Genomic DNA, 16755 nt, shown 5'->3' with positions numbered 1-16755 from the left:
ATAAATGAGCTAGCCATCCTTTTCTTCTTCTTTCCTAAAGAGCGATGCAGATACGCCCAGTACATCGTATTACTTTTTTTTTTTTTTCTAACCATAACCTAGCTTTAAACGGTACCTTTTTTTCCCTTTCGCATATCACCCCACACGCCCCCTGATCTTCGAGATCAATAAGACACTTCATAATCCTTCATCCAAGTAGGTCTCCTCCTCTCACGTTGAGGTCTCTGGGGGACAACTTCTTGGGAGTTGACGTTTTCAGGTTCACTACAGACATTCTCATCCAATTGTAACGAACCGTAATGTTGGGCTAAGTTGAATTGGGATGCATCGTTAGCTTCTCAGTGGATCTTGACTTCCACCTCTTCACTGCCATCACTGCACACGGGCAGGGTCACACGACGCAGGTTTAGGATATGCCGGGGAACGCTATTCACCATCACGTTGTTCTTCGACTGCGTTCCCATTGCAACCCCTCCCCCCTCCTCCAGCGAGTGGTACATTTTGCATGAGAGGAGGCTTCACCCACACCTCCTCATCCACTTTAATGGTAGCTTCTTCACCCTCAATTCCTACCGTTTTGCTGCATGGATGCTGCCACTTACATGCGAAGATGGCTCTATGAGGCACAGTTGTCTCATCTTGTCTGGTTTTCGGTGAGATGTTGTACCAAAACACCGCCTCCATGGGTGAAATGTTGCTTTTTCCCTGTAGCAGCCTTGATGGTGCGATGATTCCTCTCCACTATCCCATTGCCACTCAGCCGATACGCCCTAAAAACTTGCCTTACTCCCCACTTATCACACCTCTTTAAAGGCTTCTGATCGGAAAGCAGGGCCATTGTTCATTAACAGTTCCTCAACCAGCTCTCTCTCCAAAAATATTTCTTCGATGACCCCTCCGATTGCCTATGCAGCTTCTGCCCTGATCTCTCTCCAGATCAGAAACTTCCCCGGTCCACAGTCGACCAACAGATACAGCTTATGGCGATAATGGGTCACATCAATGGCCAATCGCTTCCAGTCCTCCGCAATGTGTAACTCTTCCGCTTTGTGTCTGGACAGTCCAAGGTCTATTGATTGGCACTCCTGACAGTGATCCACTACCTCTCCGGCCTCCTTTTCGGTGGTTTCCGGGTAAACCTCTCTTGCTAGGAATAACGTCCGTTCTCGACCAAAATGGTGCATTTCATGTAACTCTTTTCTCCCCTGCACAGCATACCGAGGAAACCTCCTTTCCCTCTTGCAGCCAGGCCTTCTTTACCCGTGTCATCGAATCCGCCTTATTCTTTTCTGATGGGACCAGCACAACAGATACCCTCAACTGGAATTCCGCTATCAAATCTGCAAGTGCTCCGAGCCTGCGCTTAATCAGCATTTCTGCAGCATCTCTAGTCCTAACTCTCTTATCGCCAGTCACTGTCAACCTGATCCATGAAACTACCGTTACCAAATCGGATTTGATTTCAATTATTTTCCATCCCCACTTCAGGGCCAGGTTGATTCCTTTCATAGCGGCCTCCAGTTCGGCTACATTGATATGGGAATAGTCGTTTTTCTTTCTTAGCCACGCGGCATTTTCCACAGTTACACCTCCCATCTTTAATAAGACGCCCAATGCCAGGCTGCCGGCATTGCACCAAATCACTTCCGTGTCTCCGCCGCTGGCGTACCATTCCCCCTTCACTGGGTCTTCTTTCATCACTCTTGCGATGATTTCTTGTAGCATGTCCATGACCTCCTTCATCACACGGCCCTCCCAGCCATCAGTGCCCGTTTGTTGTTTAATAAAGCTGCATGCTATCCTGAGCCAGCAGGCGATTTGATAGTGTCCCGCAGACCAAGAACAGTTCTCGTTTTGTCAGGTCAGTTCCGACTTCAGGTATCGCATTCCCTCGTCTAAAGACAAAGCTTCCTTTTCCATCTCGGCATAGTTTCAACCCTAACGCCACTCCTCCATCCAGGGACTCTGCCAGTTTTGCAGTCAACCCATACCTCTCGACATGGCCTCTCACTTTCTCTGCTGTCACCTCTGCTTTCTCTACAAGAATGCCGTCAATATACGAACTAGTGGCCTAGTCCACTGTACAGTCTTTATTCAGTACCGTCTTCAGCACGGCAATCATAATTTTGGGGGCTGAGCTCAGTCCAAAGCCCAACCTCGTCAGGCAATACATCTTCCCTTTGTACCGGACCAATTGATGTTGCCAGAGTTTTTCATCTACATGGATCTGGAGATAAGCCGACTTCAGGTCGACAATCTTAGTGACCCGCTCCATCCTCCTCCATTTCCTCATAACCTCTTTGCAGACGTCAATCCCCTTCTTTTTTTTTTTATTTTATTTTTGTTAGTTTGAAGAGATCAAGGGGCTCCTTCCTGGGGCTAACACTTGATTTTATTATAGTTTAAATTTATATCCGAGGGCTCTTTTAAGAATAGACACTGTTCCCTTTATGGCTGCTATCTGTATTTCCTTACAGCTTGGTTTTCCAGGGATTGATTCTAAGTATTTTTGAAGGTTCTTTTTTATTAGGCCAGTAGCTCCTGTCACAACTGGTATAATGTTTATTTCTTTCATAGACCATGTTGTTTTTAGATCATTTTTTAGGTCCTGATATTTTGTTATCTTTTCCTGTTCTGCTCCATTGAGGCCAAAGTCATTTGGAACTGTGACGTCGATAATGAGTGCAGTCCTTTCGGGCTTGTTCCATATTACTATATCTGGCTTGATAGCTTTGTCTTTTATGTATCTGCCTGCCTGTATGTCTTTGTCATAGAACACTGTCACTTTTCCATTTGATGTTATCGGTGGTGGATCATGTTCCCAGATGTTTGACGACCTACCTAGTTGCATATCACCACAGATCTTCCAATGTATACTTTGTTGCGGTGAGCAGTGTAATGACCATCGGCTAGAAAGATCTTGCATCCAGACATTAGATGGCTTGGGCTTTCAACAGCTGAGTGACAGAATCTGCATTGGTCGGTTTTTTGTAGACCAGCCATTTTCTTGAATCTATTTGTGAGTAAGCCTTGGTCTTGTGAAGCTATAATTAATCGCTTTTCATCAAATGGAAATTTGTCACTTTTAAGCCATTGCAGTGAGGCCTCCTTGTTAATGTACCTCTGGTTCAGTTCTTCCATGAACCTGCCTGCTCTCTTATGTTGTTGCCATCCTTCTAGTCTGGCCTTCAGTTCCCTTTTTGTATACTCCTTTCTCTTCTTTTGTTTTATTTTACTTCAGTCGAAGTTTTCAGAAATCAAGGGGCCCACAGCCTGGAGCTAACACTTCAAGCTACGTGTCTGTTTAATTCTCTGAAATCCAGTACCGGTCTAACTTTGTTCTTGGTGGCTTGAACTGCCAGTATTGGTAGCACTCCTTTTTCTTCCCCTGTCCACGGTTTCAGAATTCCCTCTTCTATCCACCTCTCCACTTCTTCCTCACATCCTTTTCTTATTTCTCCTCGCAGCTTACTTTGTTTCGTAGTTCCGGAGGCCCAGAGATCCATTTCCATTCCATCGTCCACCGCTCGCCATCGAACCTCGCCAGGAAATCCTCGTCCTCGATGCAGCAAGCCTCCGGTTTTTGCGTTCTGATGTTTCTATCATTTTCCACTTGGCCCCCTCTCAACGTAGTGCCCCCCAGTTGGTTGATCACACTTACACCTAAAACCATATCAACATCACTTACCAGACAATCCAACACTAGGGCTCAGTCCAATGGGCACACCTTGCACCAGTACTTCCCTAGGCATTTCACCTCCCTGCCATCCACGGTCTTAATACTCCTGGCTCCGCTCCATGACCTAGCGACATTCTTCGCTACCAACGTTGTGGTGCAGCCTGTGTCAACAAGGGCCATGGCTCTCTTCCCATTTACTACTACCGGTAACTGAAGCAATGTTTCGTTGTGCACCATTTCCACATAGAAGGGGGAACCACTGGTGCAATGGCTCCCTTTCACTCGTTTCCCTGGTCCCGCAAAGCGACGCAATAGCGGCTAATGTGCCCACTCGTCCACATTGGTAGCAGGTGACTCCCAGTCTCGGCTCTTTGCAGTCCTTCAGCAGGTGAGGACCCTGGCACCGGAAACACTTGATGGCAAGTCTCCCCTCCTGTTGCCTTGCCACCTGTCTCTCGTCAGTCAAGTGGGGCCTCGTGCACGTATTTCCACTCACAGCTGCAGCCACAATTGGGCCCTTGCATTCTTGACTAGGACTCTGTGTGGCCCAGAAGATCGTCCACTTCCATAGTATTGATCTCAGTGATTCTCTGCATGTTCGCGGAGATTTCTTCTGGGAAGCCGTTCACTAGGTATGGCTTTACCGTCATCTCCAGGCTCCTTCCCACGTAACCAGCCAATCCTGCCATTCTCCTGATCTCCGCAGCAAAGATGTCAACAGACTTGCCAGTCTACCTCAAACTTGCAAACTTACTGAGTGCTTCAAATGGACTCTCAGCTAAAGCCAATTTCAGTCTTTGCTCCACTGAGGCAAGGTCTCCCTTATCTTAATCGTGCATCTGCTGGTAAATTGTGAGGGCTTCCCCCTTTAAGTATAGCGGCAGCAGGGTGACGACGTCTTCGATTTTTTACAACCTTGCTACCATCTTTAATTTTTCCAGCCATTTAATTAGGTCACCCTCCCCAGTGAAGGGTCTCAACATCTGAGTGTTCAGTCTCCAGTCAGCCATGTTAATCTACTTGACTCGCCGAAATAGCTTGTGAGGTTACGATCAGGATTCAGTTCTGGGGTTCGGGAAGGAGAGAGTCACTTGCTCGACAACAGCATGTTTCTGCCCTCTTCTTTTCCAATCGACCACACCTGGCCTCTCACCACCAATGTCACACCGCACAATCTGAACGTCAGCAACACGAAACACTTTTCAAGAGAAGATGTTCACAACTCTTTTCTTTCTGTGTTCCTTGCAGGGAATTTTCCCAGCTTTTATATCCTCCTATAAAAAAAAAAGGAAGAGACAAGAAAAAAAAAAATAGCTTCTCCCACATGCCCTGCCTTCCCAAGATGCCCTTCGGGTATATAAATGAGCTAGCCATGCTTTCCTTCTTCTTTCCTAAAGAGCAATGCAGATACGCTCTGTACGTTGTATATTACTTTTTTTCTTGTTTCTAACCATAACCTAGCCTTAAACGGTACCTTTTTTTTCCCCTTTCGCATATACCCCACAGTTATTTAATACTAATACGAGATTTTGTTTAAATAAACTGTAATTGGTAGAACCTTACATTTTCAAATGATTTGTGACATTTATTGGATTGGTTTCTATCTGCATTTTGTTTAATTTTCAATTTTTGAGGCTTCCTTTCTAGGGCAATTGCTCGACATATCAAAGGCTTTGATCAGGTATGGCATAAAGGTCTACTCCACAAAATCTTTTCGATCATTAAATCATTTCTCTCTGATAAGTTCATAAGAGTAGTGGTTGATGGGCAGTAATCAGAAGTTCACATTATTAATGCTGGAGTCCCTCAGGGGTCCATCCTGGGCTCCTCTCTTCCTGATCTCCCAAATCATCCTAAGATAATTTGTAGACATTTATGCTGACGACACTACCATTTATAGCAACACATCAAAGGCCGTAAACAGCCAAGTTCTCTCTGATTCTCTCTCCTCTGATCTTGATCAGGGGGTGCAATGAGTAAGGAGTGACTGGTTAATTTTAATGTATCTAAAATCAAACTTCTATTTTTACATCATCAATGTTCTAATTTCTGTCTGGCATCAATTGAAATGAATGGCTCTCATCTTGGGGAGGCTCCATGTTTTGACAAGCTTCTGGGCTTGACCTTTAATCTTGATCGGAGATGAATCACGTACATCAAATCTGTTGCCAAGCCTGCTGGAAAAATGGTGGGATCGTTCTACCGCTCCAGTAGATATCTCACTGCTGGTGCAATTCTCTACCTGTATAAGAGCCAGGTATATCCAATGATGGAGTACTGTTGCCACATCTGGGCAGGAACTGCTAGAAGTAGCTTTATCCTGCCTTGACAGAGTTCAAAATAGACTTTGTAGTTTAGAAGGAGATACCCTTTTCTCTTACTTGCAATCTATCCTACAGAAATGTTGCAAGCCTGTCTCTGCTAAATTGTTATTTTCATGGCAAGTGTTTGCCTGAGCTCCAATCTATGGTTTTCCTTTGCCTGACTTTCATGAAAAACACTCATCTAGCTGAAACCACTATCAATAATTTTCTTCACTTTTTATCTAAACCTAAACATAGATTCCATGAACAAAGCTTCTTTCTTAGAATTGCACGCCTGTGGAACTCTTCCATTTTCCTGCTTTCCAACTGACTACAATATGGTCGTCTTCAAGTCCAACGTAAACAAGTTCTTGATGAGCCGTTCCCTTAAGTAATTCAATTTACCAAATTTTACTAATAATTATGATATTTTCCCAGTGACTACTGTACACTCATTAACCCTTATCCTCGAGTGGCCTCCGGGCCTTGATAAGTGGTGACTCCTTTATAAAATAAAATAGATTATTGAGACTCCAAACGCACAGCACCATTTTTTTTCATTCTAACTTGATAGACTTTTTCAGTTTTTAAGTAAAATAACATTTTGAAAGCAGTTAAAGCACAAAAAAACTTATCCAGGTATATGAGTAACTTATTTTGTCTTTGACAGCATTTATTTTTGTCTATTTTTTCCTCACACACAGCCCTTTTGTTTTGTTGTTTATTGTAATAAATGTCCAAAAATTCATAGTTGTCATTGTTTAAATATTTTTCTAGAAATCTCACGTCTATTTTATTTTTTATTTTAATTTATTTCATTCCCCACCAAACACATTGCCGCTGGGACGTAAGAGGCTATTGTGAATTAGGGGGCCAGATTTTTAGGTGCCATTGTGAGAAATTGTGCAATGAGATGTTTGTTCACATTACATTTAAATATCTACATATAGGACAGACAAGAAAACGGGTGAGGGTCAAAGGACTAGTAGTTAGAGGAAAGACACTATTAGAGTAGAATAGTTACAAGCATCTGGGGATTTCTACAGTGAATGGATGGAATTTAGCTGATTCTCAAGTTGGTCGAGTGTATTTATATCGAGGGAGTAAGTTCAGAGTACATTCTATTGGAGTACTTGTAAAACAAGCAACATTGTGACAATGGGATAGGAGTTCTTTTAGTGGAGCCTATCTAAGCGAGATAAACTAGTGGATAGTGGCTCTGTAGAGATATATGGCATTAGTAGGTGCAAGAAGTTTTCTAGCTTTGTAGAGAGCCCATTTTCCTTGCAGCAACCTTGGCAGTATCTTTTACGTATTTGTTCCAATTCATGTTACCTGTCAATGTTAGACCAAGGAGTTTCAATGTTATACTCTACAGTTTGTGAGATAAAAATAAAGTGCAAGTAGTTTCCAATATTAACAAATTAATCTTTTTTTAATTCTTTATAAACATTAATATCTCTATGTTCACCTGACCATAATATAATGAAAAATCTTTCCAGTCAGAACAATTGGTGCAGTGAAAAACATTTAAGATGTTTAGTGTTTTCATAACTCATTTTGTGTGTGTAGATAAACAGGAGTCGAGAGTGTGCTAATGCTGGGTGTTAACTTTCTTCCCACTGCAGGAATATGTGGTACAAGATAGAAAGGCAGTTAGCAATAAACGGCAAAGGTTAAAGGTCAGTGCCAAACCAGAATTCGAGAAAAACATAGGTATTAAAAATGGGTATATGTTGTTTTTCTTATATATTATTTATAATAAATCATTTCGATTTAAAATGTAATTAGTATTGCACATGTAAACTTGAGAAAAGCACACTTGAAATGTGCGAACATTATCTAAATAAGCGAAATTAAAACAAGATGGCAACCGAATTTGACCTGATGTCATGTGGTTTCGCTTATTCTGATAATGAGACATATATAAAGCATATAAGTAATACTAAATGAATTTTAAATCGAAATGATTCCTCAGTGATATATAAAACAAACAACATGAAACCATTTTTTATGCCTACATGGAATTTTTCAACGTTTGCCCAAGAAACTACCCCAAAAAGGGAGCTAGGCTTAGGACAGAGAGGGTGGACACTCTAGGACTAGCCAGCACCAATACATTAGCCCAGAAGCTTATAGTCACTGGAATGGTCAGTTTCTGAATGGATCTTGGACTGGTATCTTCGTCAGATTTTATCCAAACTTACTCCATATCGTTCAGCGTTAAACAAAACATTTTCTGAATGGATCTTGGACTGGTATCTTCGTCAGATTTTATCCAAACTTACTCCATTATCGTTCAGCGTTAAACAAAACATTTTATATCACGTTTTCGAAAAATCCTAACCGGCTAGCTCAATAATTTTATAACAATTTTTATTTACTTAATAATTTAGTGCTTCTATAGAATTTGAACCGAACCGACTTTTGTCGAATTAAACTTTATGTTGAGATGAAATTTAAAAAATAATTTTGTAGAATTACCAATAATTTTATGGTGGAAGCTTGCAACCCCCTTTCTATTTTTTTTTTTTTTTTTTAATTATTTTCGTTTTTTTTCCAAATTCTTAGTGGATTATTATTGAACGGGCACTAGTCTACCACATTATAAAAAAAAAATAATAATAAAAAAAAAATGAAAAAGTCAATATTTAAATATTTGTAAGGGAGGTCTCTTTCCAATGCAATGTGCTAGTAAATTGATCAACCATTTTAGAACCACTCGACATTTTTAGGCCAACTTTCGCGAATTTAGCCTTTTTAAAGCAGTTTGGCCTGCTTTTGAATTTTTACTTTAAATACATATTTTACTTTAAGGCCCGTCTCACGTTCGTATAGAAAAATATATTTTTTTTTGTAGATTTTGGTATACTTTAAAAAGAATACAATAACCGTTTCCATCGAAAATTTACTGTTTGTATGGTATTAAATGGGACTATTTTCCGCCGTTTAACAGCCTCCGTTTACGCTACGTGCGATATATTAACGAAGGTTGTTTAGCGCGCACTCGCATACCAAACTGCTTTCTAAGATAACGTAGTAATCGTTGGCGGACTATCTAAAATCAGATTAAAAACGAGTAGTTTTTCAGGTATAAAGCAATGTAATTCTATGTTATCAGTGGTGGCCATTTCTGTACGCGCAAGCGCGTGCATATTTTTGTCGCGCGTGCGTCAAAAATATGCACACGCTTGCGCGTACAGAGATGACCACCAGCCACCACTGATAAGATATATAATTACATTGCTTTATATCTGGAAAACTACTCGTTTGCGGCAAAAATATGCGCGCTTGCGTGTATAGAAATGGTCAAAAACACTGATAACATAAGGAATTACATTGCTTGATATCCGGAAAACTACTTGTTTGCAGCAAAATATGCGCGCACTTACGCGTACAGAAATGGTCACCACTGAGTTGCACGTATCTGTATACAGATGTTTCTTTATTTTTTGTTTTTCAGTTTCCTCGTATCTTTATTGAAAGATGAAAGCAGAAAAAAAACCTTTTAGCCAATAAACAAACAAAAAGTGCCCCCCTCACTAAGTGGCCAAAAAGTGGGTGCTCATTTTAAGTTAAATTTACATTAAGTGATCATTCAGTTTTTGAAAAAGTAATCTTCATATCAGAACAACTTTATTTGCGACGGAAACGGTTAGCAGATTCGTTTTTAGCACGCCAAAATCTCCAAATATATATATATATATATATATATATATATATATATATATATATATATATATACGAACGTCAAACGGGTCTTTAAGTAAAATTTTACCGTTATGGTTATCTTCAAGTTTCATCAGCCGAATTAAAAAAAATTTTTTTCAATACACAATCTCCAATTTTCGCCACCCGAAATTTACAATTTTTATAATTAACAGGAAAACTCTGGTAGACTTACGTGTGTGTACAGTTTCTAATACAATAAATGGATCCCCCATATTGGAACCAGAACCACTTGACGAAAACACGCACATCCCTTTTACATAAAGTTTTTTTTTCATTTATCAATCTGAGGGCAATAATTAATGGTTAATGTGCGCTAGTTAATTAGGAGGTAATCGGGTCTGTAATTCGTATTGTTTTCACTGGTCGCCATGTTTGTTTTCGCGCGTGCATTCAATTTTTGCGCGTATACCTCTAAAAATCAACCTTTTAAAAGTAAGCCTTTTGTTGGTATTGCACATTCATTGGCCTTACATTGTAAATGTCGGGTGACGAAAATTGAGGAATGCGACGCGTATAAAATAAAAAATAAAAATGAAATAAAGAAATCCCCCGGGTAAAACCACTGACAACGTCAGGTGCCGAAATTTGATAATAGCCATAAATATGTATATAAAATAATCGGAGAAAGCGAAATTTAAAAAAAAAACTAAACGCTAAAATCGCGAAATTTGGTCTAAAAACATTGAGTGGTTAATTACTAATCGACTTACTAGAATGTTGGATTAGAAACTCCCCTACAAATATTTAAATATTGACTTTTTATTATTATTATTATTATTATTATTATTTGGTACTAGTGTCCATTCGATAATAATCCGTTAATATATATAAGATAATAAAAAAAAATAGAGGGGAGCTCTTTCAGGTTCGTCAATTTTATAATTAAACGATAGGCCTAATAATTTAGTAGCAGTAGTAGTATAAATTATTAAAAAAAAAAAAAAAAAAAAAAAAAAAAAGGATTGAATGGAGGAACAAATGAAAGTAAAAAGATCCCGGACAACACCAAGTGTATGCATCAGGTTTAAATAAATTAAAAACTTTAAGGAAAATTTAAAAATAAATCTTCAAATACGCTCACAGAAAAGTTTGAAAACATTTAAATTTTCTATTAAGTCTACTTTTTCTTTCAATATATTAGTTTAATATTAATAATCATCACTGAAGTAACAATCTGCTTTTTTGTTTCGTTTTGCTTTGTTTTTTATAATAATTAAGTAACAAAATAAAAATTATTTTCACAGAAAACAACAACAAACAACTCACGCACCTGGAGAAAAAAAAAACGAAACATAAAAAAATCACGTGGTGCAATTTTATTAGACAGAAAGAATCATCCGATCCTAAACAAAACAATAAAAAGAAAGCAAATAATTAATTACCGGGGGTCAAACTACATTCATAGGATTTAAAATAGATGGAAAAAAAAAAAAAAAAGGGAACCATACAAGTAATAATTGCTCAAAATGCAGTAAAACGGAAAAATAAATTTATCAGGTAAAAATACGGGGAAAGAAATAAACATCTGTGTCTTTAGAACAGAAAACAAAAGAAAAACTTAAATTCATTTATAAAAAGAAAACAACTTAGAATTTTTTAATTATGAAGAAAAATAGTAATCACGGAGGGACGAGCTAAAGTCAGAAACTACACAAGATACGAAAAGTTTTTAAAAGACAACGAAAATTTTTTAAATTATATACAAAAATATCTTTTTAAAATCATCAAATACGAAAATTTATTTATTATTAACTTTTCGTTTAAAGTTGACGAAATGTAAAAAGAAAATTAATTAATCAGGTAAAAATACGGCGGGGGGGATCTTTATTAAAAAACAATGTATTGCAAACTTTTAACTCAATTTTTTTTTTAATCCGCTTATATGAACACATAACTAAAAAGGTTATGTGTGTTTATATATATATATATATATATATATATATATATATATATATATATATAATTAAATAGATACTAAATTATTGTTAACTTTTCCTTTGAAATCAGCAAAAATAAAACTTTAATAACTTGTACTATCTTTTAAAATATCAAACACGCACAGAGAGCGCACATGCAAACACACACATATACATATATATATACTAGTAGAAAAGTAAACTCACCAGCGGCCGTGATCAGTCCCCATACTCGACAAAACCATATAAGAAAATCCCACAGACATTTTCTCTTATCACTGCATTCACAGGGGCACATTCCAGAAAAAAAACGGAAAACAGCGGCGTACGGTCTTTTTGGCGCCACACAAACATGAAGCCATGAACTGGAGAATCAGCGTTGACCCGGAAGTCGCTACCGGTGACCCCAAATCCTGTATTTTGATTGGTCGAAAAAGCCTGGGGTGAGAGCAGCAAGTGCTCCGTCGGGTGATGTCTACACATTTGCTGACTTCCCCGTTATAATGAAAAAAAAAATTCCTCTGTCTTTACACAATAACTTAATACTGCTGTTACCACGCTCGCTCGCTCTCTCTCTCTCTCTCTCTCTCTCTCTCTCTCTCTATATATATATATATATATATATATATATATATATATATATATATATATATATATATATATATATATATATACACATAGCAAAAATGGTAATTAGTAAAAACCTGAAGAAAGTGTTCAATATTATTGCAGAGTAAATATGTTTTATTTATTTATTTTTGTTTATTACAGGTAATAAAAAAATAAAACATATATATATATATATATATATATATATATATATATATATATATATATATATATATATATATATACTAATTCCCAGAACAGTTTTGCACCATTTTTATGTTTCCTTATTTTACTCCTTACAAAGATTAAAATCAAGATATAATGTTACTAAAACCTGTTACTTAAAACACTTATCATAATTTTCATCAAAAATCCATTATATGATTTTAATTCCAGAAAATGTCTAAAATATAAGTTTAATGACTATGGATTAAATTTAATACAAATTTTTTTTTTTTTTTTTTTTTTTTTTTTTTTTACAAAGGCATCACCACATTATCAAGGCCCAGAGGCCACTCAAGGATAAGGGTTAAAGAGTGTACAGTAGAAATTGGACAATATAGTAATCATTAGTAATGAAAATTTGGTAAATTTAATAACTTATATGGAACGGCTCATCAAGAACTTATTTACTTTAGACTTGAACACAACCATATTGTAGTCAGCCGGAAAGCAGGAAAACGGAAGACAATTCCACAGGCGTGCAGTTCTAAGAAAGAAGCTTTGTTCATGGAATCTACGTTTAGGTTTAGGCACAGATAAAGAGTGGGGGAAATTATTGATAGTGTTTACAGCTAGACGAGTGTTTCTTGTGAAAGTTTGGCGAGGGGGGACCATAGATTGAAGCTCAGTTGAACACTTTCCATGAAAATAACGATACATCAGAGACAAACTCGCAACTCGCAAATTTGAAATATTTCAATTTTTAAATATCAATTGGGTCTATATTGTGTTTCTCCCCTAAAGCATCTTTAAATACTTCAAAGAAACTGAAATTTGGGGGAATATTTATTCACTAAAATTGTTAAAATTTCACAAAAATTGAAATATTTGAATTTTCACAAAGAATTTTACATACAACTATGTTGAACTAGATATTACTTACTCCCTTTTGTGTCTTAACAGCTGTGTTTCAAAATTCAGTTAATTAGTTTAAGAGTGAATCCTGTACACATAAATATATAAACATGCGCATTTCTAACTTTATGTGTGTATTTAGCAGCATTTTTCATTCAAGCAAACATTATTAAAACAGCAAAATCTTCTTAATTATACCTATTTTCATTTTTTCGGTTTTTCTAATGATTATTTTTATGCTAAAATCAAAAGAAATTCATGTATTTTCCATATGTATCACAACGTTTTTGATTCTTCGTTGAATTATCATCAGGTGAAAAAGCAAATGAACAAAAAAGCTAAAGAAAGAAAATTTCTAAAGATATAAACTGCCTCCAATAAGTTTCCAGACTTTTTTGTATGGTCACTTTTATTGATAGTAATCACATTTAACTCTAGTCCCCTTCAAAGTAATCTCCTTCGGCTACAATGCACTTGTATCGTTCAAACAACTTCTGGAAGGAACCATGGAAGTCTTCTGTGAGCATGTTTATGACCCTTGTTACAGCCTCTTTCATCTCCTCAATTGTTTTATTTCGACAGCCTCTAAGGTTTTCCTTGAGCTTAGGGAATAACTAAAAGTAACAAGAAGCAAGGTCTGGACTATAGGGAGGGTGAGGAACTGTCTTGATGCCCATCTTGGTACAATAGTCTGTGACAAGGATTTAAAAATAATTGTTTACAGTTCCCACACTGATATCAGATTCTTTACTTATTGTCTCTATAGACCTTTGGTCCTTATCCATGAAATTCTTTATTTGGCCAATCAACTCTGGTGTTCAGACTTTCTTACTCCTCCCACATCTCTTAGCATCCCTCACAGACTATCTGCCTTCCTGGAATCTCTTATGCCACTCAAAAACTGATGCTTTATTAATGCAAGATGGTCAAAAAGCAGACTGAAGCATTCCATAGCATTTTTATTGTAGCATTTTTCCAAGTTTAAAACAGAATTTTATTGCATATCGTTCTTCTAAAGTGTCCTCAAGTCCAAATTGCATTTTTGAAATTTATCAGCTATAAAAAATAGGCTTTAGTGGAGTATATTTCATATGTAGCAGTTCATTTGAATCTGAAATCATAAAAATTGATCAGTAATCTCATAAGATGTATAGCAGTCACATAGTGAATTTTCAAGAGTCTATGATAATTTTAAATACTTGCATTAACAAAAAGTCTAAAAACTTATTGAAGGCACATTGTAGCTGTGAAACAGATGCAATGAAGCTAATTAAATGCAGAGAGAATGCACACTGTTCCAGGAAAGACGTTTACAATTTAAATTCCGTGATGCTAGAATTAAAATAAATATCTAATTTTATATATATAAATATGGATTAAAATTGTTTAAATTTTCATAATACTGATAATTTTGAAAAGCATTACCTTTTACTACGTAGTAGAAATCATTATTGCCTTCACTAGAGTGATGCCCCTATAGGGGGTATATATATATATATATATATATATATATATATATATATATATATATATATATATATATATGTTGCAAAATCACTGCCTCCATTTTTTCTCTCTCTCTCCACCCCCACTGTTCTTTTCGCCTTCCCTTACCTTAAACAAAGGACGTAATTGGCTAACACGAGCTTAAGTATGAACAATATCCGGGTTCAGTGAATACATTCACCTTCCCTTTCTTTCATCGTGGTTTGAGTTGTCCCCCTTTGCAAATTGGCTGTTTGGAGAAATGGAAAACTAGATGGCTCTGTGTGGTTTGAGCTGTCCCCCTTTACAAATTGGCTGTTTGAAGAAATGGAAAACTAGATGGCTCTGGTTGATAGTCAATTTGCATAAGTGGAGAAATGGGCAGCATATAAACGGTACTTTTTTTTAAGCAGGCGAAGAGCGCAGAGTGTGAAACGATGGTTGGAAGAAATGACGGTGAATTCTTTTTGTGACGGTGAATTATTTTTGGACGTTGAAGAGCTCAACCTTTTGGAAGGAACAGCTGTGTCTTATATATATATTTTTTTTTTCTTCTACTTTTCTACAAGCTATTTCGGCAGGAACTATGGAAGCAAAGAGGATCAGCAGTGAAATGCTTAAGACATTCTCTGGAGAGGGAGATGTTATAACCTGGCTGACCAAGGTTAAACTTGTCGCTAAGTTGCGGGACATCGCGGATGTAGCCAGCTTGATACCGCTGTATCTTGATGGTGATGCTCTGGCCCTATATCTGGAGATGCGGGAGGAGGATCGACTGTCTGTTGACGCCATTGAGGAAAAGTTTAGGGAAGCATTTACCGAAGGACCGTTTGTGGCATATGGCAAACTAAGCCGTATGGTGTGGGCCGGAGAGCCTGTCGATGTTCACGCCAACAATATCAAGAGGTTGAAGGGACTAGCAGGATTCAATGGAAGAGGCCGTCGACAGATGGTTAAGATGGCCTTTATCAATGGCTTCCCAGACCATATTTCTATAGCTCTGCAGCAACAACCCGGTGTAAATACTATGGAGGTGGCGGAGTTGATTACACAGGCTAGGGTGCTGGCCAGGAAAAAAGAGAGTGAGCAGGGAATCGTAGCTGTTGCTCAACAAAGCAAACTGCAGCAGGAAATTGTGAAGTACAAAAAGCAGAGAGGACTGTGGCAGAGACCCAGGTTCTCTAGCAGATGCTACCGATGCCAAGGCCCCCATATGGCGCGGGAGTGCAGGGAGCCAAAGCCAGAAGTCACGTGTTACCGCTGTGGGGAAGTCGGCCACATCAGCAGATTCTGTCCTCAGAAACGAACAGGGGGAAGCCACTGCGCCGGTGGCTACCCCACTTATTCGATGAATGTGCTTCAGGGTATGTCACCACAAGTAGAGGTGACCCTAAATGGACGAAGTGCAAAAGCCCTTGTCAACACGGGCTGTATGTTAACAATTGTCACCAAAGACATGGTTGACACATGCAATGGAACCAGCAGCATTACGGCAGTTGACGGCAGAGAGGTGAAGTGCAATGGCACAAGTATCGTTCGGTTGATGGTGCGTGGGATGTCACTAACAATCCAGGCGATTGTTATTAACAAAATTGTCACGGGTGTCGATGTGGTGCTAGGGATGGATGCAATTGCTCGACTAGGGAGCGTTACGGTATATAGGAACTCCGTGAGATTTGGAGGACATCAAGGGGCTGCAGGTGTGCAATTCGAAAAAGGTGTCACAGGAACGGCCGGGTCAGACAAAAGTTGCACGATAGAGGACCGAGATTTCTCTGCACACTTTGATGGTGAGAAATGGACAGTCAAGTGGACATGGAAGGGAGAACCTCCCATACTGAACAACAGAGTGGAATGCTACGAGCATACGTTGCGAGGAGGCACAAGAGTTGAATTTGAGAAGGAGGTGCACCGATGGATCTCAGAGGGGATTTTAAGATCATGGACAGAGAAG

General features: G+C 38.2%; 1 protein-coding gene across 1 annotated transcript in view; it reads right to left on the bottom strand.

Moving 5' to 3' along the window:
- The window catches only part of LOC145265642 (transmembrane protein 72-like), a 64948-nt gene extending 52814 nt beyond the window's left edge, over positions 1-12134 (bottom strand). Inside the window, exon 1 of the mRNA XM_080121709.1 lies at positions 11838-12134. Within this exon, the coding sequence (XP_079977835.1) occupies positions 11838-11928 (91 nt within the window). The 5' untranslated portion in view covers positions 11929-12134. The remainder of the gene's footprint in view (positions 1-11837) is intronic.
- Between the last annotated feature and the right edge of the window lie 4621 nt (positions 12135-16755).

Source organism: Euprymna scolopes, chromosome 40, assembly GCF_053919585.1.
Source record: "Euprymna scolopes isolate OS-2025 chromosome 40, ASM5391958v1, whole genome shotgun sequence".
Lineage (NCBI taxonomy): Eukaryota > Metazoa > Mollusca > Cephalopoda > Sepiida > Sepiolidae > Euprymna > Euprymna scolopes.
The sequence above is the reverse complement of the archived record's forward strand: the minus strand, read 5'-3'. Positions and strand labels throughout refer to the sequence as shown.